This window comes from Vigna unguiculata, chromosome 1 (genome assembly GCF_037176805.1).
Source record: "Vigna unguiculata cultivar grain cowpea cultivar isolate G323 ecotype 2 chromosome 1, ASM3717680v1, whole genome shotgun sequence".
Classification (NCBI taxonomy): domain Eukaryota; kingdom Viridiplantae; phylum Streptophyta; class Magnoliopsida; order Fabales; family Fabaceae; genus Vigna; species Vigna unguiculata.
The window spans coordinates 46,725,059-46,751,978 of NC_140792.1; the positions used below are offsets into that span (position 1 = coordinate 46,725,059).

Consider the following 26,920-nt stretch of genomic DNA (forward strand, 5'->3'; position numbering starts at 1 on the left):
GCACAATAAGTTGTATACGTTAGAGACTTTTAAAAAAAGATTATATGCTTTGGAGTAACTTTTTATTTCAATCAACAGCTGTGCATACACTCCCTTGTTATTGTAAATGGCCAGGATGACTAAATCATGTAACCAATTTGGAGTTGCTTCACATTATATATTTGTATATAGAGAGAGTGTTTTTTACTATGTTGAATTAAAATATTATGGATTGATTTACTATGTATTCCTATGTTGTTCTTCTACCAAATTGAAATCATATTCTCTTTTCATAAATTTTAAAGAACATATATTATAGGACCTATCTTGAAACACATAACCCTTCAGTCCAAATCAGAGGCCATACATATATAAATATGTGATGCTAAGAAAAACTTCACTAAACAAGAACCTGAAAAAATATATGGTCATGATTAAAAAAATGGCTCATACAAAACTCCTATTTCTCCATCCCTTTAATGATCGGATTCAGCTGTTTTAAAGTGATAAGAGTGTACTTCAAAACAAAATCCAATGATAATCATTATTAAAATTACTATTAGTTTTTTATCTTTTTAAAATATGTACGAGATTTATGGCAATTTTTACCGACTCTAGCCACTACACTCCAAGCTCCTTTTGGTGGATGTAAATTTCACTATAAGATTTTCATTCCACAAAGTAAAATTTCATTTTTATATTTATTGAGTATGAAATTTTTTTCTTATCTTTATCTACCTTGGAAAACAACTATACCTCTATCACTTTTTTAATCTTTTAAATATTAATTAAATAATTTTTCCAAGATATATTAAAGAAAATACGATGTTATGTGTTATAAGTATTTATTATAAAAATGATACGCATTTTTTTCTTTAATGTTAAATATAAAAAAATAATAATTATATAAATATAAATATAAAAGTATAAACTAACAATGGAATAAAAGTTAAAAAAACTAAAAAAAAAACAAAAATGATCAAATATGTATAGGCTATAATTTAAGCGAGTCAAAGTCCTGCATCAGTTAAATGCTATATAAGAGAAAATACTCAAACTCAGTATCTTAAAATTATGGACTAAAAATGGTATCAAATATGTTATGTGTTTTAAACCAGAGTCACTTATATATAATATCTTTCTAGTGACATCCCTATATCAAAAATAAAACACTCATAAGTAAATATTAGAGCTTATGGTTTGTCATGGAGACCACTTAGACCACTATGACAACAACAACATCATAATCACAACAAACTGGTATAAGTAGGGGTGACAATTAGGGTCTGCCCCGCAGGCCCGTGAAAAAAACGTGAGGCGGGCCATGACAGTGAGCCCGTAAGCTCGCATAGGCCCACGATCCACAAGCCCTCATAAAATTAAAAAAAAACCTTGCACTTGTGTATATTAATTATTTCTTTTATGGACTCTTGTATTAATGTTTCAAATTCTTGTATAACTGGAAAAGACAAGTATTATGTAATTTTTAATGTGCTAAAATTTAAAGAATATATTGTGTATGTCATAGTATGAATATGATGAAAATGTTGAATTATCAATTTATCATCTAATTTCCCAAAGTCTTTACTTAATTTTGTAAACTTCTTAAAATTTCTCAATTTTTAAACATTGAAAATTTTATCATAAAAATAATAAAAAAAAAACGGGCCGGTTCGCGAACCCGCATACCAAGTGGTATGCAGGACGAACAAGTGTTTTCGATCCACATAAAATATGCGGACAGAACGGGTCAGCTCGTGTTGTGCGGGCCAGACCGGTCCACATTGCCACCCTTAGTTATAAGTTGATTGCTTTGACATACACTTAATAGAAAAGATATCATACGAAAAGAATTTACTTTTAAGAGAACATTGTTAGAAATAATAAAAGTAAATCAAAGTCCTACAGTTACATATTGGATTTTGTGTTACAGTTACATATTGACAAATGAAATAGGTTGATGAAATCTATGTGAGTGGCGTACAGTTTTGAAAAGTAAAAAAGCAAACCATTGCTGCTTGGTTCTACGTATTATTATTATTATTATAATAATAATAATAATAATTATTATTATTATTATTATTCATGGAATAGAATAATGATGGAATAGAACATATTTGTTTTGTGAGCTTTTAAATTGTCTATATACTCCACAAGCTATAATTCTTCTTCTACAAGTTTGTTGGAGTCAATGTATCTGAGGTGCATGCTGCTACGTACAATTCTTTATTTGACTTGAGAGTATATTCACTTTTGTGACAGATTCTTTAGGAAGGAAGGATAGGAAGAAGAGTATAAAGATTCTCCTTGAAGTTTTAGAAGAGCATAAGTTCCCTCGCGTGTCGGTTTATATATATTATAAACTTTAGGTCATATATATAAAAGTAATATCACATAATTGTTTGCAAAGTGCCAAAAAAAACACCACATTAATAATTTTGTATTTGAATTTTAGAAATGAAAAAATTAATTAAAAATAAAGGCATCTTTAAAAATGACCAGTTAGACTTTTCCATAGTCCTCGATAAATTCTTGTAAATTGTTGTTAATTCAGTTTTCATTAAGTAAAAATTATTGTTTAGAAACATGACATTTTATTTCAATGTCGATAAAAATTTACTCTTTTTGTAATTCATACATTTAACAAACTAATATATTTTCAGTCGATCATTGATAAGTAAAGTTATAAATTTTGTAGTTTTGAATTAAGGCTAACTAAAAACATATACTTTTATTTTTTTAAAATACAAGGAGCTAAAATGAATATTTATTTAAAACTAAAATAAAATTCATTTTTTTTTGTTTTTGAAAAATATATTTTAAGAAAATTTAAAATAATGAGACTTGATTATTTTAATATTAAATTATTAAATTATAAATATAGATTTTATAAACGAGTTTTATTATTTATAAATACATCATCTCTCTCAAATCCTCCCATTCTTTTCTAGGAGTATTGGAAACTGCTAGAACGATCTTTGTGGCGAGCTCTTCATTTTTGTTCGATCAATTTCTCCAATTAAGTAAGTTGGTCTTCTGTTCATTTTTCTCGTTCAATTATCCTTATACATACATGTGAGCGATTTTTGCTTGCATGTGGCTTCTATGTCTTCCTTGTGAATTTATGCTGATCAGTGGTTCCAATGATGTGTCTTGATCATGTCTCTCAGGAACAGTTCTTAGTTAGGAAAAAGGGAAATCAAGGCTCTCCAAACTTTTTTGTGCATTAGTTTATCCTTTTCTCTGTGTTTTGTCTCGTTTTGTATGCTTGTTTGAGATAATTACCTAATTGGTGTGAGTAGATGGAGAAGTTATAATTAGACTTGTTCAGGATGATGCACTTGTCTAGCTAATATGTAGAATTCTTATATACATACCTTCGTTTTTTATAAAACTTCAGTTTCTTTGAACTATTATGTATAAATTTGTATTTCAGTTTGGATGACTTACATATTAGTACTCTATGCTTATGATTATCAATTTGAAATTTTAGTAATTATGCTATTATATGGGATGTTAAAAGAAGTAACTACATTTAATTTTATAAAAGCAATATTCATTCAAATAATTTATTATACAGCAAATAATAAAACGCCCGTCTCTACAGAAGTGAAAAGCTGGGAAGAGATAAGTAGTAAGTAAGTATGTTTCATGCTCAATTACTCTTATGTCTAAAATTTTATCTCAAACAAATATAGTCTAAAAGTTTTTAGAATATTGTCAATGGATTAAAATGACATCTAATTTGATTTTTAAAGCAATTACTATTAAAGTGAATAATTTGTAATTAGAATTTAGATTAAAAATAATAATAATAACTTAAGATTGAAAGTATATGACAAGTTATTCCAGCTTATAATAAATCTCTTAACAACCATAAATGGTTGTTGTTCCTGAAATACAAAGCAGAAGCAAAGCTAAAAGTGAAGTCTTGAAAAGAAAAATTGTCATAATGAAAGTGGGCCTATGATGTTATCATCTCCACCGCGATGACGACTCTCATTATCAGTGTACCTGTTTCCCAAGAAGATAAAGGCACACAAATCCAAACCTCTGGAATTTGTATCCCTTCAAGAACATTAAGATGCATAAGAAGTCTAGCTCTAATCCTGACATAATAGACCAAAGTTAGTGTCAATTTTATATACATTTGGCTTATGTCTTATTTGTAATAAATCTCTCGGAAAATCACCTATTAATCACATGTACACATAGAATCCACTGTTTCTTTGATTATTGAGTCTGGTGACAGTTATGCTAGTTTTCTAGGAAGAAATTCCCGTTTAGTTGTTTTTGGGTCATCATAGATTTTGCATTCATCGCTTAGTTAACTCCAATAGCCCAATTCTTTACACAGTTAAGAAATTTGAGAATATATCATCTAATACCTTGGGTAATCTGATACAATAACTTAACAAATTCAAATCCCAGAAAATATGATCGGAAACAAATACATTAAAGATTTGGTTCAGCTGAAGATGGTAGCGAGAGTTGAACCTTAGCACTCTCATCAACCCACCATCTCCACCTCATCAATCTTATGACAGTCTTTGTCCATGCCTCTCCTCTCTATTGTCTTGTAAGTGTACCTTTTTGTGACCAACATGAACAAACACAAAACCAAAGCGTTTATGACACCCAACATCCAATAAAACTTATCTAGACGACTTGAATTTATGTCCTTCCCTATCCAACTTTCACCATTCTTCCCCGTCACATGATCCACCACGATTATTAGAAAACTGCTTAAGAAGAATCCAACTCCAAGCACACTCAGATACAAAGCCATTCCTAAGCTTCTCATGGAATCAGGAACTTCCTCATAGAAGTACTCTTGCAAACCAACTATGGAAAATGAATCTCCAAGCCCAAGGATTAAGTATTGGGGTATCAACCACAACACGCTCATAGTTTGGTGGCTAGCAGCCATTCTTAGTCTCTTTGCTTCGACTAAGGCAGCAACAACCATCAGCACCACACATAATGTCATGCCGATGCTGATCCTCTTAAGGATGTTGATGCCTCTTTCATTACCAGTCACTTTCCGAAGAATTCGAACAACAATCCTATCATATATTGGGACAGCAATTAAGATAGCAATTGCTGAAAAAGAGCCCATGGAAGCTGCTGGGATTTTGAACTTCTCAGTTATCTTTAGGTTCGTAGCAGCTGCTTGTTTCACAAACAATGTTGTGCCTTGAGCCACGCATATTCCAACTGTTAATGATGTTAGCCATATGGGAACTAAATTTAGAACAAGTTTTGTTTCTTCGACTCTTGTCACTGTCACTAATCTCCATGGACTCTCCTTCCGCCCGGCATGTTTATCTTCAATTATTGCAGCTTTGTCAAGAAACCTATTCATTGAATTGATTTGGGTTAATTTCCATGAATAAACTTAGTAGCCATGTACACTATCTACTCCTTAGTTTCTAACAACGAAAAACATTAATATGAATCTGACAAGGTCCGTGACTGATAAATACCTGAGCCTGCTGGTGTGTTTTAGAAGCCTTCCGTGGGACCTCTCTGACTCTGGGACCTCATACAATAAAGCAGGATTTGAAGGGCAAGATAAATTTCTCTTCCTCACTGCAGCAATTAAGACTTGCAAAATTGGTGTAAAAGGGTTTCCTTCTGTCCTTCTGTACCTGTAAAATGATTTTCCCACACAAAAAGCTATGATAGTGATAGCCATAATAATAGTAATGGCTAGGCAAGCTACTCCCCAGCTGACAAAGTCTTGAACATAAACAACCACTGTTGCACCAAGCAGCAACGCAAAGCACAGTGCAAAGTTCCACCAGTTGAAGAAAGACATCTTTTTCTTCCTTTCTTCCAAGTGATCATCATCAAATTGATCAGCTCCAAAGCTTTCTAAGCATGGTTTGTATCCTCCTGTGCCCAAGGAGATACAGTAAAGGGAAAGGAAGAAAACCACTTCGTGAATCTTCCTTGGTTGTTGGCATATCTTAGTGTTGCAAGCCTTTATACTTGGGATGAATTGAGACATCGTCAACAGGCTTAATCCCTGCTTCACACATCAAGAAATGAGCTTCATTTTTCATCACAACTCACTATCAAATTGATATAGGCTGTGTAAAAGTGTAAGTTACGAAATATAATAAAATATGCAATGTGATGGTTAGAAGAATTCAACTCCATCTTAATCTCATAAATTTTATGAGATGAAGATTCTAATTCATTTAGTTGTAATAGCTCTTGTTAAAAAAACTATTTGTTTAGTTCCGATGACATATTCCAAACTATGTTTTAAATTTCACTGAATCTCATAAAAATCGATTATATAATAAGTTTTCCACTTATCTATATAATATAATTTGAATTTACCATGAGGTATACAAAAGCGGAGAACAGAACCATAACAAATCGACCGGTGTAAGCATCAGCGATAAATCCCCCAACCAGAGGCATTAGGGTTGTGGTTCCTGCCCAGTAGTTTACATTCTTGGCTGCTGTTTTGAGGTCTTCATGCATCACTTTTGTAAGGTACGAGATGAGATTGTTGGCTATTCCAAAGTAACTCAATCTTTCACTGAATTCAATTGCTATTCCAGATTGAAACAGAATCACCAAGTCATGACGTGCTAATATAAGGCAAACACAAATATATTAAACATTTTTATAGTAGCTTGCTTCTTTTTCGACTACCAAGAAACCCGTAAAAGAGGAAAGTTCTCTAAAACTGTTTTGAAAATCATTCGGCTGTTACAGTAACTGTAACAGAGTGTGCTAACACTCTTCTTGCTGAAAACTTGTTACTAACTTCTAGGACATGCCACTTGTTTTTTAAAAGCTTGAATACCTGCTGTTAGTTTATGATGAAAATAAAGCTATAAAATGAAGACAAAGAAATGTTGAAATGATTACACAAAAACTTAAACTGATGTGAAGAAGGTTGTTACCGAGGACAAAGAAGGAGGCTTTCCAGACACCAGTGGAAGCACGGAGAGGAACTCTGCCTTTATAGTCGACAGATGCATCATGCACCCATTTTTCTTCACTTTCCTTTCCCTTCTCCATTTCTTGCTTCATCTTTAAAAATGGAAAGTGTAAAGTAAAAGATCCTTCCTGAGATGGATGTTATATAGACAAAGGTAAAAGGGAAGCATATGGTTGGTAGAGAGTACAGTACATTTAAATGCATGTAGTAAAGAGATTAGATATTTAGCAGGTTCTGTATTAATGGTGGTAATAAAACTGAGTACAAAGTCAATGTGGAATAGAACTATAACAGGACACAAATATGGCTTCCGAGGATAACACAACAGCTTGGCTTCTCTTAATTTTTCCCTTCTCAGCATACCAGGAGTGTGTAAAAGTTATGTTGAAAGCGATGAACTGAAAAAAAAAGAGTCATATATTAATTTCTATACATTTATTATTGCAATTTGTTATTAATATCCTTTAATATATAACATGTTAGATTATCATAGGAATCTAATTCAATTTGGGTTGGGATTACATGTATGTTCACTATAATCACTCGACATGTAGTCCTATATACGTTTATTTTATTTAATCTAGTCTTAACTCTCTTTTTTCGAGATGATGCAATATTTTTTCTTTTCTAAACTAAGATTATATTTTTTTATAACTATTATACATATATTTATATTAAAGTTAAATTTTTTAATTACTTTTAAACCGATTCTAACTATATTATTGAATTGCATTGGATTGGATTTTTATCTTATAAAAGAATAGGAAAAAATAATATAATATTTCTAAATACTTATTATTTTTTTATTTTTGTAAATGAAACTTAAAATTTATTTAATAAATACAATAACATGTATATGATAAATAATAAATACCATCTGATTTAAATAATAAACAACAAGCACATCATATGTCTTTAACATGGTAAATACCAGTGGCCTAAGGACACTCGTTAAGGAATAATAAATGTATTTTAGTATCATCATTTTTATAGTAAAGCTAAAATAATTAAATACAGTAATTAAAATAATAATATAAATGCACATAATAAATTTTAGGTTTAAATATCTTTTTGATTTCGTAATGTTTGTTGCGAATGGTCCTCAGCTTGACAAAATGTTTAAAATGGTCCTCATTTTGATCGAAGGTTTAAAATGGTCCTGTGTACAAGTATAGTGCTCAGTTAATGATTGAAACGACGTTACAGAAAACGACCAAATAAACATCAAAGTTATCATGTGATTTTCAACACCGAGTTTCGTTGACGTATAGAAGGGATAATATGGAAAAAAGAAATTTTAGGTCATCTTTAGTATATAAATTTTAACTTTATTTATTCAGTTTTTATTTTTATTTTTATTTGATATTCTTTTCATTTTCCCTCTAAATTTTGAGATTATGTGTCATTTTTTTCTGATAAAAAATGATAATATGTAAGACGACATAGTTTAAAACAACCCAAATATACCACATCATGTCTTTGAATAAATTATCTTTATTCTATATCTCAAATTTTCTCCTTTTCTATCTAGTTACATTTGAATAACTTATATTTATCTTAAATCTCAAAAAAAAAAAAAATTATCTAGTTACACATGTAGGTTGTTTTGCCTGAATGTGATATATGAACTTATATTTATCTTAAATCTCTACTAGTTTATGTATTATGATGCGTTTGTGAACTAGATATCATCGAAACAAGTTAAATGATATTTTTGTGATCAAAATCTACGGGAGTAAAATTTATATGCATATAATAGAGTAAAATTTACTCTATTTATCACAAAGCATGTTTGAATCATGATATCCTCAATTTTTTGAGTGAGTCCAATCTTGCATTAAAGTAAAATATTTTATTTTTACAAGTTTCAATCTTAAATATTTAGACCAGAGTTAATGTCCCTATGTAAATCACATGTGCACACAACCCCACTGTTTCTTTGATCGTTGAGTCTCGTGAAAGATTTTCTAGGCAACTATTTGAGTTCAGATTTCAATTGGTGTTGTAATTCTTCCTTGATATAGCTAACATTTTTTCAATGCCCCCGAATGGACTGCAGAAGAAATGTTAAGAAGGAAGTTAAGTCTAACTCTAATAGTCGAATTCCAACAAATTCTAATAATTTGTGAGATAAAGTTTGTATTTTCTATACAATAAAGACTTCCAACAAACTCCAATAGAAGAATTCTTTACACGGCTAAGAAATTTAAGAGACTATATCATGCAATACTGCGACAATAGCTAAACAAATTCAAACCCAGTAAACATAATTGGAAACAATACAATAAAGATTTGGTTCCTCAACCCACCATCTCCACCTCATCACTCCTATTACACTCCTTGTCCATGGGTCTGTTCTGTACAGTCTTGTAAGTGTACCTTCTTGTGACCAACATGAACAAACACCAAACCAAAGCGTTTATGACAGCCAAAGTCCAATAAAACCTATCTAGACGACTTGAATTTATGTCCTTCCCTATCCAACTTTCACCATTCTTCCCCGTCACATTGTCCACTATTGTTATCAGAAAACTGCTTAAGAAGAATCCTACTCCAAGCACACTGAGAAACAGAGCCATTCCTAAGCTTCTCATGGAGTCAGGAACTTCCTCATAGAAGTACTCTTGCAAACCAACCAGGGAAAATGAATCTCCAAGCCCAAGGATCAAGTATTGGGGTATCAACCACAACACACTCATAGTATGGTGGCTACCAGCCATTCTTAGTCTCTTTGCTTCTACTAAGGCAGCAACAACCATCACAATCACAGATGATGCCATGCCGATGCTGATCCTCTTAAGGATGCTCATACCTCTTTCATTACCGGTCACTTTCCGAAGAATTGGAACAATAATCCTATCATATATTGGGACAGCAATTAAGGTACCAACCGCGGAAACAGAGCCCATGGAAGCTGCTGGGATTTTGAACTTCTCACTTATCTTTAGGTTCGTTGCAGCTGCTTGTTTCACAAACAATGTTGTGCCTTGAGCCAGACATACTCCAACTGTTAATGATGTTAGCCATATGGGAACTAAATTTAGAACCAGTTTTGTTTCTTCTACTCTTGTCACTGTCACTAATCTCCATGGACTCTCCTTCCGCCCGGCATGTTTATCTTCAATTATTGCAGCTTTGTCAAGAAACCTATTAATTGAATTGATTTGCGTTAATTTCCATGAATAAATTTAGTAGACTAGACATATACACTATCTACTCCTTAATTTCTAACAACGAAAAGTATTAATATGAATCTGAATAAGACCATGTGTGATAAACACCTGAGCCTGCTGGTGTGTTTTAGAAGCCTTCCCTGGGACCTCTTTGACTCTGGGACCTCATACAATAAAGCAGGATTTGAAGGAAGAGACAAATTTCTTTTCCTTACTGCAGCAACTAAGACTTGTAAAATTGGTGTTAAAGGGTTTCCTTCTGTCCTTCTGTACCTGTAAAATGGTTTTCCCACGCAGAAAGCTATGACGGTGATAACCATAATAATAGTAATGGCTAAGCAAGCTACTCCCCAGCTGACAAAGTCTTGAACATAAACAACCACTGTTGCACTGAGTAGCAATGCAAAGCACAGTGAAAAGTACCACCAGTTGAAGAAAGACATCTTCTTCTTCCTTTCTTCCAAGTTATCATCATCAAATTGGTCAGCTCCAAAGCTTTCCAAGCATGGTTTGTATCCTCCTGTGCCCACGGAGATACAGTAAAGGGAAAGGAAGAAAACCACTTCATGAATCTTCCTTGGTTGTTGGCATATCCTACTGTTGCAAGCCTTTATACTTGGGATGAATTGAGACATCGTCAAAAGGCTTAATCCCTGGTTCACACATCAAGAACTGAGATTATTATAAAAGTACAAGTTACAGAGTATAATAAAATGTTATGTGCTGGTAAGAAGAATTCAACTTTAACTTAATATAACAAATTTTATTTATACGATGATGTTTCTAATTCATTTAGTTGTAGTAGTTTTTGTTGAAACAACTTTTTTTTAGTTCTGATGTCATATTTAAAAATATGTTTTAAATTTAATTAAATTTCATAAAAATCAATTATGTAATGAGTTTTATACCATTTATATAATACAGTACTTGATGCTAGTTTTACCCGTACATTAGGAGAAAAGGAGATTTACCATGAGGTACACAAAAGCGGAGAACAGAACCATATAAAATCGACCAGTGTAAGCATCAGCAATAAATCCCCCAACCAGAGGCATCAGGGTTGTTGTTCCTGACCAGTAGTTTACATTCTTGGCTGCTGTTTTGAGGTCTTCATGCATCACTTTTGTAAGGTACGAGATGAGATTATTGGCTATTCCAAAGTAGCTCAATCTTTCACTAAATTCAATTGCTGTTCCAAATTGAAACAGAATCACCAAGTTATAAGGGAAACACAAATATTAAACATTTTTATTGTAGCTTGCTTCTTGTCGACTACCAAGAACCCGTAAAATGGAGGTATAAAATGAAGAAAAAGCAGTGTTGAAATGATTACAGAAAACATAAACTGATATGAAGAAGGTTGTTACCGAGGACAAAGAAGGAGGCTTTCCATACACCAGTGGAGGCACGGAGAGGAACTCTGCCTTTATAGTCGACAGATGCATCATGCACCCATTTTTCTTCACTTTCCTTTCCCTTCTCCATTTCTTGCTCCATCTTTAGAAATGAAAAGTGCAATGTAAAAGATCCTCCATGAGATGAATGTTATATAGACAAAAGTAAAAGGTAAGCATATGGACATTTGAATGCATGCAGTAAAGAGAATAGTTATTTAACAGGTTCTGTATTAATGGACTTCTCAAAAGGACAGCATCCCAGGAGTCACAACTGTGAAAAGGTTATGTTGAGAGGAATGAACTGAAAAAAACTCATTATATATTAGTTACTATAGATTTATCCTTACCAATTTGTTATTAATATCCATTAAATATAACATATAAATAAATTCTTAACTAAGATGTGAATTTCTCTAGATTAATCTTATCTTTACTTCATATGGAGTTCTAACACTTTCTCAAGCGTGAAATTAGACATTAATAAACAAGTAAATGCATTATTTTATTATAGTAAACTAATTCAATTTGGTAAGGAATCATGTACGTTCTAGTACATATTTTATAATTTCATATTTTATATTTTTATTTTCTTATCTTTAATTTAATAATTTTAATTAAATTTAAAAATATTTTTTGCTAAATACACATATAAAGTATTTGAACCATTTTTACTCTAAAACCTCAAGACAACAGTGTTATGAGTTTTTATTCTTATATACTGTTTAATTTTGTGTATTTTATTCAATATGAGACTTTGACTCACACTTAGACTATTTCCCACAAATTTAAGGAAAGGAAAAAGATATAACAACTAATTCAGGATATGTTTTTATTTGATGTGGAATTTTTAACACTTTCTCACACTAAGATATATATATTTTATGTGTGAGATTAAATATTAATAGACGATCCAATAACAGTTCGATAGTAAGTAAAACAAACAAACATCAAATTTTGATTTAACTCTTGATAGAATTAGTATTTCTGATAAGCACTTGGTTCATATCGTAAAATTATTATGACAATTCTTTTATATAATTTAACATATGAATGTTTTTATTGTCTAGAAATGTTTTATTATGTTTTGTAGTAAGCATCAAAGCTATAATAATTTCTAACACCGAGTTTTGTTGACATGCAGAAGGGATAATATAGAAAAATAAAATAAAATTTTAAGTCATCTTTAGTATATAAATTATAACTATTTATATAAAAATTTAATTACTTTTTATTATTTGATATTCTTTTTATTTTCTCTCTAAACTTTGAGATGATGTGTCATTCTTTTTCTAATAAAAATGATAATATATAAGTGAAGAAAGTTTAGGACAATATGACCTATCACATCATCTTTGAATAAATTATCTTTATCTTAGATCTCAAATTATAAGTACTAGGTAGATAAATTTATGGTATTAGTACATTTTGAATTGTATGATTAGATACATGTTATATGCAATTGTATATTACATTTGGTGATCTATGTTGTATGCATATCAGATGATATATTGTTTAATATTAAACACGAAACCTATCATGTAAAACAATATTTCAATTCATTGATGATTTGATATATAAATGAAGATATGGAAAGTTAAAAAAAAAATGTATTACGATTTTGTATGACATATGCAAATAATTAAGTAATTACAATGACATAAAAAAAAAAAAAAACTAAGGCTGACTTTTAACAATAATGTTTTCAATGACTTGGAGTGTATTTGTTGAACATATATTTAATAAATCCTCTAAAAGATATTGAGCGTGAAAAACTACATTGAATCATTAAGAAATCAAGGAAAAATAAATTATTTATATAATTTTTAACAAAAGTGATTTAAAGAAAAATTATTGTATTAGTGTAAGAATATGAGAAGTTTACTATAAGATGTGATTTTTATTTATTGAGTTATTATATATTTATGCAAATATGAAATCGAATTTGTTACACTTATATATTTATAGGTATGAAATAACGGAAATAATTCCCCTAATATACCCATTTAAAAATGATGAATAATATACAATATTTTTTCCATTGTATTACTATTTTGATAAAATTGTATTCAAGATTGAAGATCAGTGCATTCTACATATAATAGCATACAGAGAATCAAAGTTGCGAAGATTTATTTTTTTCTTTCTAGTGTTTTTGAAAATTTTTAAATATATTGTTTTGAGTTATAGAACATTTGTAGTTATAATTTAAGGGATATTTATAAATATATCTATATAGAGAAAGTAATAATACTAATAAAAATACGAAAACATTTTATATTATCTCCACTTTTACCCTATATATTTGTTTACTATGGTTAAATAAGGAATAGCAATAGTATTAAAATTGATAATATATATACTGTTTTCAGTAAATTTATACAGATAATATTAATAATTTGGTACCGTTAAATATAAATTAGTTTGCTTTTTTTATCAACAAAATAATATATGAATAAGTATTTGAAGTGGTCTAAAAAAGGAGATTATTACAGCTAATAATTTAACATACATCTCCAAGGTTCTCACTTGCGTATAATCTCCCTTCAAAATAGTGTGAAGTAGTACTAATAAATATCAAACATGTATTTCTTTCAATGTTGTTATGAGATTATAAGATTGGAAGGTAATATTCTGATGTTTAATTAGTTTGCTTTGATAATGTCTTTGGTAATAATATTAATTTATTATAATATATTCATCAATATAATGTATAATAATATTAGTATACGTTGCTAATTTAATTTTAATAATGTAAATAATGTTAGAAGTTTTATATCGACTAGATATAAATCCAATTCACAATATATAAGTGGATGTAATCATCTACAAGTTGATTGTGTGAAGTTAAGTTAGACTTAAAACTTACAAAACCATCTCACAATATAAGGGATAGGGTTGAGGTGCGTGTAATATAATATATGAGTTACCATGTTATTCATACCACGTAATTCAATTATTGTACCGTACTTGAACAAATTTAACAAAATAAAATTTAAACTTATAGTGAATAAACATACAGTAAATAAATGTATAAATTTTATTTTAAATTTATGATGTTTAATTTAAATTATGATAAATATTATATTTATTAGTTACTTTTTTAAAAATATTAAAGTTTGCTTTTAAAAAATTTGATATATTAAATAAAACATAAAGATAAAACTATCAAACCTTAATTATTACATATAAACTATCGTAAGTAGCATGTTTTTTTTCTCAAACTTATTCATCTCCATTATTACTATAATTGTTGTTATAATTACGGTAAGTATCACAATCATTATATAATCATGTTGTCTTTATTATAACAAAGACTATGATTGTTCTTATAAATTATTTTGATCATGCATGAGAGACCAATCCGTAATATCCTTCACTATCGTATTTCATTCCATTATCATTTATTGTCAGCTTAAAGCCTAAGAAATAACAAAACATATATATGATCACTTTGATGTAGTTTTTTTTGAAGGTCATGGCCTCAAGGAAGAATAATAATAATAAGATTTTTTAGAAAAAAAAAGTAGTCAAGAGCTCATATAAAAAGAAAAAGAAAAATCAAATTAACAAAAGGATGCAAAAATTGCCAAATTGATAGAGTGAAAACATTTCTTACCTTCCTTGAGAGGATTTTTTTTTTTTTTATGGGGAGAGAAGTGTGTTTTTGTGCTCAAAAGTAAACAAACACTATGTTTTTGGCTTCTTCTTCTTTGAGTAACAAATAATCGAATTTTGCTTTTATAGTCAGCACTTCCTTTTGCGTTTCTTCCATGTGTATTCTCTTAACCGTGGAATTAGGAGAATAAAAAAAGATTATGCTATAAAAAATTAGCCAATGTGGTTCACACTAAATAATATTCGATTAAAATTAGTAATTAATTATAATAACTTTCTTATCAGAACATTGGACAAGTCCAATTCAACCATGTTGGATATGATTAACTAGAGAATCTAATTAACAAATTGTTTTCTTGGCTTTTTTGAAGGGTTTGCGTTATCGTGCATCCTATACCTTTGCATTTGAATATTCGTAAATAAAGTGTTTTAGATTTATATTATTGAACCATATCTATGAGAATGGATTGTATTCTTGCAAATGTGGGTTATCATTAATGCTAATTGTATTTTTTTAGTAGTAATTTCATGGTCCTAGGCAAAAGGAGCAGGTATCAATCGTGATACTTTATTAGGAAAAACAACGTTTTAGCTACCATTATTATTATTCTTTACTTTTAAGATCCGTGGCATATATTCCAACAACACAGAAAAATACTGCTAATAGATATTCCACAACTAACGATGATAATATCTATATAGGAATAGTAATTTCAAGTTAAAAAAATGTTTATCTAAACCAACGGAGAAAAAAATATTTGTTTGATGACTTCAGTTTTTTTTTTTCCTAATAACCTTTTTTTTACTTCATACAAAAAACATTTTTTTTTATTTTCATTTCTTGAATAAAAATAATTTAATTTTCATCTTTACTATAAGTTTAATTCCTATCACATAGAACAATATATATGACTGATAACTTGTAGATATGTCCCGCATTAATTGAACATTATTGAACTTCCATTTCTCAACCAATTGGTACTGTGTCCATTAAGACTTGACACTGGCCAATTGCTTTCTACACCCCATGTTTTCCAAAAATATAATAATGTCTAATAAATCTGGATTGAAAAAAATGATTGGAGTATGTTTGACCTTAATATTTTCTATTGATTCGACATTTTGGATTAAATTAGAATAATTGAGTCACTCATTAAATTGATTCAGGTCTTAGACATCCTAATTTGAATAAGCTTAAATTCTATCAAAGAACTTCAGAATGTTTGTTTTTTCTTAAAAATATTATTCATAGCGAGAAATAAATTATTCTGAATGCCGAGTTTACTTTCAGGCTTAGATTTTGAGTTTACTTTTTCTCTCAAGAATAGACCCTCCGTATATATCAAATCAAACATTTTTTAATTGTATGTAAATAAAAAAAGTAGCGACATTTTTACATATCAATCAAATGAAATTATTGTCCACCTCATATATATATATATATATATATATATATATATATATATATTAGAGCTGTCAAAATGGGTTGAAATCCGCGAGTCAATCCGGTTTATTACGGGTTCGGACCGGGTTGGGTTGAAATTTTTTTATAAATTTCAATACGGGTTAATTTTGACCCGGCTCATCTGAGTTGAATCCGTGATGAGCTGGATTGGCTCACCAACTCGCAAATAAAAGGGTCACACAAGTGTTTTTTATTTTTTTTATTAAGTTGGGTTTTACATTTGGGTCATGTTAGGTTGTTTTTTATCCAACACATAAATAATTTGTATTTTTTTTATTTTGGTTTGTATTTCGATTGTATTAAAGGTTATTTAAATTTTAATTAGAATTACAATTTAGTTTTGACTGAAAAAAAAAGTAAAAAAAATAATATTTTTTTTAATTAAGTGAACCCGTGAGCCAACCCGTTTCACCCGCTAACCCGTGGTGGGCCGAGTCGGGTTCGAATTTTTTTGGCTCGCTAAAAAGTGAGCCGGATTAGGTTGGCTCACTAAATCATCAACCCGTGATGGATCGAGTCGGGTCGGACTAAATTACCCGTTTTGACAACTCTAATATATATATATATATATATATATATATGTATGTATATTTTAATTGAATGGTAATCAAGGACATAAAGTATTATAATGAGAAGCATTCAAACAATGCTAGATATTTTTAATAATTAAGAACACAAGTATTAAATAACTTGTGTTTTTAAAATCACAAACATTCTTCAATAAAACCTTTTTACTTTGTTGCTTTTGTTCATAAAATTGTTTTTTTTTTCTCTAATTCAATGCTCAGTAGTTGGTAATTAAGTGCAGAAGCAATGAATCAGAAAATAAAAGATTTTCAAGCAAAATTATATGTACAGATATGCAAAGGAATAAGATGCAAGAGAAGAGACTAATGCGAAACTATAGTTAGAGTTGCTTAACGGCTACTACTAATAAACTATGCATTAAGACCACCAAACACCGAAATCTGAATGCATGTATTTAAGAATGAGGACTACAAAATTTTAAAACTTGTCATATCTATTCATTTTTCTGTTGTATTTTTCGAAGGCTAGAGACCAGCCTCTCATGACTTCCAAAAAAAAAACTAAAACATCCAGAAAATGTAGCAGAAGGTAACACTATTAGACATGTCCTCTACGATTTCAAATACAAAAAAAAAAAAAAAAATAGTCCCTTGTTCCTGGTGTTTTCTACAAGTTTAATTGGAACAACAAGATTTCTTCTCGACACTAGCAGACATATTTGAGACATTAATGGTAGTCCCATGAGGAATGTTAGCAGTGGAAGCTGCTTCCTGTGCAGCGAGTGCCTTTTTACTTATAATTTGGTAAATATCAAACAAAATGGTTTGAAAAGCTTTCTCAACATTGAAGGCCTCCAATGCCGAAGTCTCTAGGAATGACAAACCCTCTCTCTCAGCCAGACTTTGAGCATCATCGGTAGAGACTGCTCTGAGATGGTTGAGGTCAGACTTGTTTCCAGCCATCATAATAACGATGTTGGAATCTGCATGGTCCCTCAGTTCACGAAGCCACCTTTGTACATTCTCAAATGTTTGTCTCTTCGTTATGTCATACACTAACAAGGCACCTACTGCTCCTCTGTAGTATGCACTCGTGATTGCCCGATACCTCTCTTGACCAGCCGTGTCCCATATTTGTGCCTTCACAGTCTTCCCCTCCACCTGTGTATGTATATGTCAAAAACACAAACATGTTGTGAGCAATGCTTTACAATAGTTCATGTTTTTTCGAAATCTGAGGAAAAAGAACCTGTAATGTTCTGGTTGCGAATTCAACCCCAATGGTAGACTTAGACTCCAAGCAAAACTCGTTCCGGGTAAACCTGGAAAGGATATTGGATTTTCCGACACCAGAGTCTCCAATGAGTACGATCTTGAAGAGATAGTCGTATTCATGGTCCACTTTGTATGCCATGCTTCCAACACTCGACACCACCCAAGACCTGACCCATTGCAAAATTCGTTCCCATAATCACATAATCATACATAACCATAAGCGGAAAAAGAATGGAAGAGACGAAGGGTACTAACCATAAGAAGAAGGTGAAAGCAAAGTGGGGTGACGATGATGGAGAAATGCAGGGATTGAAGATGCAAAGATTGGAGAGAAGGAGGGAGAGAAAGAAAGAGAGAGAGAAAGAGAGGGAGAGAAGAAAATGTATTTTGAAAGGTCAACAACGAGTGGGCGCAAACAGAATAAACCGACGACATGCAAGCCACTTTGAACGGTCATTCGTTCGTGTGGAGTAAATCACGCCAACCTCGCTACACTTTTACTTTCCATTTCCATTTTTTAATCATGTGCACACAAAACTTTCAACAGACATCTTCTTTTCAGTGTCTCTCTTATTTTACACAACCAAACACCCTTTTTTTTTCTTGCTTTGTCTATTCATAATTTATGCACTAAATATGTTGTTAATCTAAATATAATTGGGTTTCAAATTTTTTGGTTAAATTATACTTTTGTTTCTATTTTCGTAGCAAAATATCAATTTGGTCCCTCAATTTTTTTTATTACAATTTAGTCTCTATTTTTTAAAATTTGATGTAATCAAATCCTTTTCGTTAGTAGTGTAGTAACAATGTTAAATGGGGTGTCACGTGTCAGTTCCTGAATTTTTTGAATTATTTATTTATTTTTTAAAAATTTTTTAAAAAATTAAAACTTTGCCACGTGCCAAGCTGACGTTGTGCCATGTGATAGTGATAGTGTCACGTATTACTATTATACCAGGTGTCATTTGTTTATTCTCAATTTGGTCCCAATATTTTAATTTTTGTCTCAATTTTGTTCTAATTTTTGTAAAAGTTTTGCAATTTTGTCCCTTTCCAAATTGAAACCAAATTTAATTTCTATACAAATGTGTACAAATATTTCTATCAAAATTGATATTTCAAGTAAATGCTTATGATAGTAAATGAACCATAAACTCATGTAAGGTTTGAAGATTCATTATCTTAAAATTTTAGATTCAAAATAGTATCAATCTTTTATGTGGGTTGGGTGTAAGGTCTAGTTTTCTGCCCTAATGTTTTAAGGGCTGCCTTTAAGCTATTGGGCCTAAAGGCTGGCCCAAAGGATAAAACCACCTCAAAGCCTGCCCTAATTCACTCATTCTACACTTTTAGAATCTGCTTCCTTGGTGCTTAGAGTCGCAGCCGTCACTCCGTTAGGGTTTCAACGTTTAACCAGATTCAAGCCTAGCTCAACCTCGTCCTACTCACGTAAGTATTCCCCAACGCATAGCTTCCAATCTCTGGTCTTATTGTGTAGCCAATGTTAATGTTTCTGTAACATACCCACTGCTATTCTTTTTCCAGCTCCATAATCCTTTCCTAGAGCTGTGGTGTTCCTCTATTCGGCATCAAGGTCTTGTGCTAGATTATTCCCAGGTAAGGGAAGTTAGAACCCTCTGGTTGTGTGATGCGTTTTCTGTGGTTGTGTGTTTGTATCGTGATTGGTTGAGATTGCATGTTGTTGTGAACGTATGAGATGGCTGGAAATATTATTTGGGTGCGAACGTATAGCTGATGCAGGTTGAACAGTGGTGTGGTCTGTTAATCCCGCCCAAGCGACTTGGTCTTGCCTAGGTGACACTTGCAGAGAACCAACCCTAGCTTGCACTCGAGCTCTCGCTCAGGCGGAGGGTCTTAGTTTTGAGCGAGGTGTTATCTCGCTCAGGCGAGAGACACTCGCCTAACACTCGCCTAAGCGAGCTTGTGTGGGAGTTCGAGGATGGGTCGTTGCAGTTGCAGCCCAGGCGAGGGGCCTCACTTTTGGGCGAGGGGTGGGCTCGCTCAGGCGAGGGAGGACTCGCCTAAGCGAGTACGCGAGAAACACCCATTCGCCTCTGTCGCGAATCTCGCCTAAGCGAGGGCCTGTCGCTTAAGCGAGAGGACTCCTCTCACCTGAGCGAGGGCCTCTGGCCTAAGCGAGGGTTGGGCGAGAGGATGTGTGGGTACTGTTTAGAATTCTTGTTTGGGGTATTAAGTACATGTTTGGTTGTATTGCTATGTTAAAATATGAATTGAATGAGTATACATGAAATGAGAGGGCGTATGACTTATGATTTATGAGCTTTAACCTGATGTGAGTATGATATATGCATGAGATGATTCATGGAATTGAAATGATGAGTTTGGTATTGGTTCGACATGAGACATGAAAGGGTTGGTATCAATGTGGCATGATAATGATATGAGACGGAGTTCCATATTCATGGTTTGAGAATAATGAGTTGGTATGGTTTGGCTGAGAATACGAAAGAGGTGAATTATGAGAAAATGTATGTGATGTATATGTATATATGTGTATGCACATTGAATTCGTTTGATTGATTAAGAATGTTGGTCCGTGTCAGTGCGTAATTCCTTGGGATCTCTAGGTGAGATTCTCAGGGTCATGCTTCAGTGGTCGGGACGTAATCCCATGGCCCCTGTTAGTGGGTGTCCATGGTGGTGCCCCATCTGTATAACTAGGTAAGGATTCAAGGTAAGGTTGCATCCTGACACTCTAAGGAGTCAGTTAGTCTCACCTAGAGCGGACTGACTCCTGTGGTGAGAGTAGCAGGAGGCTTGAAATTCATTAAGGGCTAACTTTGTGGTGAGAGAAATTGATTCATTGAAACACTTGTAACACATAGCTCGGGGGTGAGCAGAGGTATCCACCACAAGTGCAAACATCCGCTGAATCCGACTAGGTTATATGTATCCGGATGAGTCGAGTCTTAGTGTATTGGTTGGAAGGTCTTAACATGCATGTGTGATGTGTGTATAATGGACTGTGAATATGTATATGATTACTTTGGCTAAATGGTTTTGGCTCTAGCTTACCCTTGCTTGTTTGATTGTGTTGTATGTTGTTCTTCTACTTTTGCGATGATCATCAATTTATTGATGGGAGCAGATGCGAGAGGTACTCGAGGTCAACAGGGAAGGGATTGGTTCTGCTGCATAGTCTACTTAGGTTGGACTTCATGTTTTTTTGGGCTTTTCTTTAGGGCTATTGCCCATGTACTACTTTGTTCTTTAGTACTCTATTTACTATTGTGAAGTCCTTGGATTTCGTTTGTATCCGACATCGTGGTGTGCCTTGGTTTCTCCTAGCATCCTCTAGATATTGTCAGGAGTAATGTTTATACTCCAGGGCTTGTCACTAAATTTCTATATGTGTAGCATTTCATTTAAATTAAAGTTATTATTTAAATGGGGTGTTACATTGGGCTTAAGTCAATTTTTCTCTCATAAATCCATGAACTTTGTGTGAATTAATCTAAATCTCACATTAATTAAAAATAAGAAGATTGCTCATAAATCTATTAAGTTTTTGGTTCAAATTGATGTTAAGATTGAATTCAAGTTTCATTTGTATTGTGTTTCCAGTAAATTCTTCATTTAAAATACCTGTATATTTTTTTTTCTTTTTTTTCTTAAAAGAAAAGTGTGTGTGATAAACAAACAGAATCTATGAATATATATTTGCAGAGTTTTTAATATGAAAAATGTGTATAGTATTTTTAAAGTAAACATTAAGACAAGTATATATACAAATATATAAATAATACAAATCAGGTATTTATATCCCAAGTTAGTAGACTACATATGAAAACTACTGAAACTTATGTGCCATTTAGAATTCATCTCACAGGACATTTGTCTACCACAAGATGTTAGTTAGTGATGTAGTAGTAAAGGAAAGTTTTTTTCCACCCCATGTAGGATATTTATCTATTAAAAAAGAAAGTTAAGGCATTCATAAAAGTAAAACACAATTTATACCATGAAGGTAAATACCAAGTCCAATTTATAGCAAATTTAAGGGAAGGAAAAAGATACAACAACCAATTCATGTTTAATCTATTTTAAGTATTTCTAATTGGTAAAAACATGGTGCAAGATACAAAATATATATTCTACATTTTTTTTTCTTTAGTTTTTTAAAAACATTGTTTTCAAAATAGCTTTCAAATAGCGTAAAGTTACCTTTAAATCCGACACAACCATAAAATATACCTATTAAATCCTAAATAAAAAGTGAGTATTTTTTCATAATAAACTGAATCAAACACATAATAAATTTATCATGTTGCTTGTTGAATGGGATTATATATAAAGTCTTTTATGCAAGTATAATCCATTGTCTTATATCGTAATTGATTTATCCTTGCTTACGTGCACAACAAACATCACAAAACACACAAATTCCACATTTATTATTACCAACAATCAGCACCATACTTATGATACCAACAATAAATTCTCCTGATATTAAAATTTACGATGTTTATTAAATTGTATCTTTAAGTGACATTTTCATTTCAATGCTTCTTTATTTTTATCACAAAAAAAAAAAAATATATATATATATATATATATATATATATATATATATATGAAATTATGTACAATATTTTTCCAAATAGATTGTCCCATGATATATGATAATACCATACATTTACAATTCAAATACTCATTTCCTATATATTCCAAACTTAATAATGATGTTCATTATTCATAATAGATTAACTATACAAATTATCTTCCTACATGATGTGCTTACTTCAATGTCTAGTGTCATGTGTTATGTCCATCAAGTACTTATGTTAAATAAGGTTTTATCAATACCATTTAACTGAACATGACTTTGAAAATTTGAATTTCTTGCACGGATTTTTTGCACTTAAAACTTCTTTGGAGTGATGTTCTCTCTTATTGTGTATTTAATTGGTTTTAGTTCTCAAAGATTTTGACCAGATTTTTCTCCTGGATAATGAAATGCATTTATTTGAGTTAAATATGTTTTTGGTCCTCAAATTTCACTAAAAATTAGAATTAGTCATTCTTTGAAAATTTAGCCTAATTTAGTTCTCAAACTTTAGAAATGCGTACATTTAGTTATTTTAATCAAATTTTGTTAAGTTTATCTGACATTTCAAACGCATTTCATGATAGTATTTGAATTGTTTACACCGTTAGACACATTTTGCTTAAATGGTAACTCAAATATTATCATAAAACGCATTTAAAATGTCAAATAAATTTAACAAAATTTGGAGGACTAAATCTACATTTTTCTAAAGTTTGAGAACTAAATTAGGCTAAAATTTCGAATGATGACTAATTCTAATTTTCACTTAAAATTAAGGAACCAAAAACATATTTAACCCTTTATTTTATTTAATATCTTTAAAAAAATTATTAATATATAATTTAAAATAGAGTGACCTAAATGTATAAACAAAATTTAAAATAATATTATAAACCATATTTAAATGGTTGTATTTCTATGATTTTACATTTGTAAAAGTATTGCCTATGATTAATATAGCTTAGGCAATAGTTTTACAATTTGTGCTTAAATATTTTTTGTTGCTTGTTTAAAACATACGATCACAATTTTATAATTTTATAAGTGACTTAAAACAATAAACCACAGTGTAAAGAAAGTTGTTTTATTAAAATGGTTAAGTGTCGTCTATTATTATATTTTAAGTAATGGTTTTTAAATTTTGTGACCTAAACAAAAGAGTCATTGCGTAGCATAGCCGTAGGCTACCTTCATGACCATGAATTCGTTGCTTAAAACTTAAAGAGCACTTTTAAGGTTAATTAGACCACAATTTTTCATTATTGTTTAAAATATTTTTATTGTAGTGATATTAATGAATTATAAACAATAAATTTTAAAATAATTGTTGTTGAAGGCAAGTGACAAAATAAAAGCATATAAGTTGGGTTTTACAAAAATTGAATATAATTTTTTTATATTAGCATATTTTAAAAGCAAAACTAACTATAGTGCTGATTTATTTAAAAGTTTATTTATAATAAATATTTTAAACAAAAATCAATTCATCCTCGATAAGTTAATAATATGAATAGATAATTTGGTTAACATATTTAATATTTTAATAGTTATATAATTTTTAATATAATAATAATATTATTTACAAAAAAAAAATATGATCTGTTTATATGAAATATTGTTATATATGTTTAAAATAAATGTTTAACATAAATAAAGTTTTGTGAAAGTAACTTGGTTCAGTTTATTTAAGAAAAAACTCTGACCGAACGAAAAATAATTTTTTTTATTACCAAATTTTGATAATTTTTTTTTATAATTTTAATTGTTATTTTTTAAATAGTTTTTTATTTTTTTAATTCTTAATATTTTAAAATTACTTAAAAATATCACTTAATGTCATAAGAAAAAGTTGTCAAAAATTAGTAGTTAAAATATGGAGTGATATATTCTGACCTAACTTGATATAAATTAGCAGCAATTTTTGTCCTCTCTAAACCAATATTTTGGCAAGTTGGGAATCAGAGCGCATATTTGCATGGATCATACGCATGAGTGTATATAAATATAATAAACATAATTGAGAGATGTAAATGATTGAATCTGCTGTCAGATGACAAAACTGAATTATTTGACAAGAAATTTCCACCCAATTTCCTCTGTCTTTTTCTCCACTTAAATATAAATAGAAACATAAAAAGTGGTTTAGTTCATTTTTAAAATATTCCTATTAGAAATACCATAGTTAACCATTAACTATTTGACCAACGAAAGTTGGACCAGTAACAGGGAACCACTTCATGTTATGAGTACTAATTAGAACTGAAAAACCTAACGTTTATCAGATATAATTAATTTGTGCATAATTTAAAATTATTTAAATTACCCTCAAAATACATCTTATCTTAAAGTGTGTGAATCTTGTGGGGAGAAATTAATTAGATGTAAAATAAAATAAGAACTCAAATATCACCATTTACTGACACAAGAAGATATGTGAGAAACCAAGCTGCAACAACTAATTTTGTGGTCTTCTGCTAAGTTGTTCCAGAAAAGAGTCAATTTGTTGATTATTGTGTAATGATTATGAAAATGGACCCGCAAACTACAATAAATATGAACCAGAATGTGAAGGTGGATAAGGAAACGTACATCGGTTACGTTCCAATCCAAAAACAGTTGTGTGATTAAATGATTTTAAATCGACTAGAAGAAATTTGACTAATATGAAAAGAATAAAATTCAAAAATTTGATGTTTTAAATATAAATTTCTCTCGTGTTTTATTGATAAATCTTTTCAAAATATCTATTAACCGAACTATATTTCCGACATAATAAAATATAATAGTTTAATTTTATTTAGATGTGGAATCTGATGTTGATTTCAACCCCACTTGGTTTGCTTGCTAGCTGTACCTGGCATGTGACATGAGTCCAAAAGAAATTTTTTTCTTTACTGTTATCATTTGTTGTTGCATGTTCCCAATCATGTAACTCAGAGATTCCAAACATGCAAACCCTCTTTGATTTATTGGAAACCATAAAAATTATTGTTTGATCGCTTCTATATTAGGTATCAAAATGCATCAATTTCCGTTGACCCACGCAAAAAATTACAAAACAAATATCACTAAACATTTTGTTACCTAAATATAATTGGAGAATCTCGTTCATCATTTGAAATTATTTAACTATATAATTATATCATGAAGTTCAAACCAGCAATGTCTTTCCGAAACTGAAACAAAATATCACTTTATGAGTGAAAAAAAAAATTACTGTGAAACGACTACTTTCTCAGAGTCTTCGGATGAACATATCATGAATGTTAGATTTTCTCCAATTTTTGTTTTTGTTGAGTTTTTCATTGAGTGACACCAAGAAAATTTAGTATAGATATTAAAACACCATCTTAAATTCAAAATTACATTCATTTTAATTTTACTTTAAAACGAGTCAATATATTTACATCTTTTTTATAATAATAAAAAATAATAAATGAAGGCTAAAAAAGAGTAGTTACTCACAACAAAAATCAATTGTTTCTCTTTATAGAATTAATTATACTCTACAAAGATCTTTACATGTTATTATCCTTTCATGTTTCACATATAACTAATGCGGAGAAAAAATAGTAAGGACTAACTTTCAGTTATTGTCTGTCATAAGAAGATTTTAAGAAGATTTTGATTTGCTTTTTAGTTTCAAAATCCTCACTTTCTACATTTTGATGGTATATAGTATATCATGTAGAAGATTGCAAATTTGATGACCCAAAAACACATAGCACATGTGAAATTTATAGCATTCTCTGTCCATCAAAGAGTAATTATCCTAATAAATTGTTGCCAATTATATGAAATTAAAGTATCAGAATTTATGCAACAATTATCAAATTGATTGACATATTTGGAAAATTTTCAACATTCCAATCTTCAATCTCTCACAGGTCGATAACTTCTCAGATATCGTCCTCTTCCGACCATAATGAGA

General features: G+C 30.6%; 3 protein-coding genes across 5 annotated transcripts; all 3 read right to left on the reverse strand.

Annotated features, from left to right (window-relative positions):
- Window positions 1-4,336: 4,336 nt before the first annotated feature.
- Window positions 4,337-7,077, reverse strand: LOC146889018 (protein NRT1/ PTR FAMILY 5.6-like). 2 transcript variants are annotated; one of them, XM_085675203.1, is made up of 4 exons: window positions 6,906-7,077; window positions 6,331-6,587; window positions 5,466-6,010; window positions 4,337-5,336 (listed from the first exon to the last, which is right to left on the reverse strand). In XM_085675203.1, exons 1-4 carry the CDS (start codon window positions 7,033-7,035, stop codon window positions 4,490-4,492), a joined length of 1,779 nt encoding a protein of 592 aa, XP_085531329.1. In that variant the 5' UTR covers window positions 7,036-7,077; the 3' UTR covers window positions 4,337-4,489. The 2 variants fall into 2 exon arrangements, with proteins under 2 accessions (XP_085531329.1, XP_085531331.1); XM_085675205.1 differs by having other exon boundaries at window positions 6,331-6,548; window positions 6,906-7,072.
- Window positions 7,078-9,104: 2,027 nt separating this feature from the next.
- On the reverse strand, window positions 9,105-15,236 carry LOC114164279 (protein NRT1/ PTR FAMILY 5.6-like). Of its 2 annotated transcripts, XM_085675219.1 has the most exons (5): window positions 15,130-15,236; window positions 11,484-11,613; window positions 11,088-11,305; window positions 10,225-10,769; window positions 9,105-10,090 (listed from the first exon to the last, which is right to left on the reverse strand). In XM_085675219.1, the coding sequence occupies exons 2-5, from the start codon at window positions 11,611-11,613 to the stop codon at window positions 9,244-9,246; spliced, it is 1,740 nt and encodes a 579-aa protein (XP_085531345.1). In that variant the 5' UTR covers window positions 15,130-15,236; the 3' UTR covers window positions 9,105-9,243. The 2 variants fall into 2 exon arrangements, with proteins under 2 accessions (XP_085531345.1, XP_027904690.2); XM_028048889.2 differs by lacking the exon at window positions 15,130-15,236 and having other exon boundaries at window positions 11,484-11,782.
- Window positions 15,237-17,552: 2,316 nt separating this feature from the next.
- On the reverse strand, window positions 17,553-18,811 carry LOC114180511 (ras-related protein Rab2BV-like). Its single transcript, XM_028066825.2, has 3 exons — window positions 18,651-18,811; window positions 18,370-18,562; window positions 17,553-18,281 (listed from the first exon to the last, which is right to left on the reverse strand). The coding sequence occupies exons 2-3, from the start codon at window positions 18,532-18,534 to the stop codon at window positions 17,796-17,798; spliced, it is 651 nt and encodes a 216-aa protein (XP_027922626.1). The 5' UTR covers window positions 18,535-18,562; window positions 18,651-18,811; the 3' UTR covers window positions 17,553-17,795.
- Window positions 18,812-26,920: the final 8,109 nt, after the last annotated feature.

What these genes read in the sequence shown, in the direction of transcription:
- LOC146889018 (XM_085675203.1), bottom strand. Translation starts at nt 7,035, where the DNA reads ATGAAGCAAGAAATGGAGAAGGGAAAGGAAAGTGAAGAAAAATGGGTG. An exon ending in CCGCTTTTGTATACCTCATG is followed by an intron (nt 6,011 to 6,330) that starts GTAAATTCAAAT and finishes TGTGTGAAGCAG; the next exon opens with GGATTAAGCCTGTTGACGAT. An exon ending in AAACACACCAGCAGGCTCAG is followed by an intron (nt 5,337 to 5,465) that starts GTATTTATCAGT and finishes TTCAATGAATAG; the next exon opens with GTTTCTTGACAAAGCTGCAA.
- LOC114164279 (XM_085675219.1), bottom strand. Translation starts at nt 11,613, where the DNA reads ATGGAGCAAGAAATGGAGAAGGGAAAGGAAAGTGAAGAAAAATGGGTG. An exon ending in AGCCTCCTTCTTTGTCCTCG is followed by an intron (nt 11,306 to 11,483) that starts GTAACAACCTTC and finishes AATTTGGAACAG; the next exon opens with CAATTGAATTTAGTGAAAGA. An exon ending in CCGCTTTTGTGTACCTCATG is followed by an intron (nt 10,770 to 11,087) that starts GTAAATCTCCTT and finishes TGTGTGAACCAG; the next exon opens with GGATTAAGCCTTTTGACGAT.
- LOC114180511 (XM_028066825.2), bottom strand. Translation starts at nt 18,534, where the DNA reads ATGGCATACAAAGTGGACCATGAATACGACTATCTCTTCAAGATCGTA. An exon ending in TCGCAACCAGAACATTACAG is followed by an intron (nt 18,282 to 18,369) that starts GTTCTTTTTCCT and finishes ATACATACACAG; the next exon opens with GTGGAGGGGAAGACTGTGAA.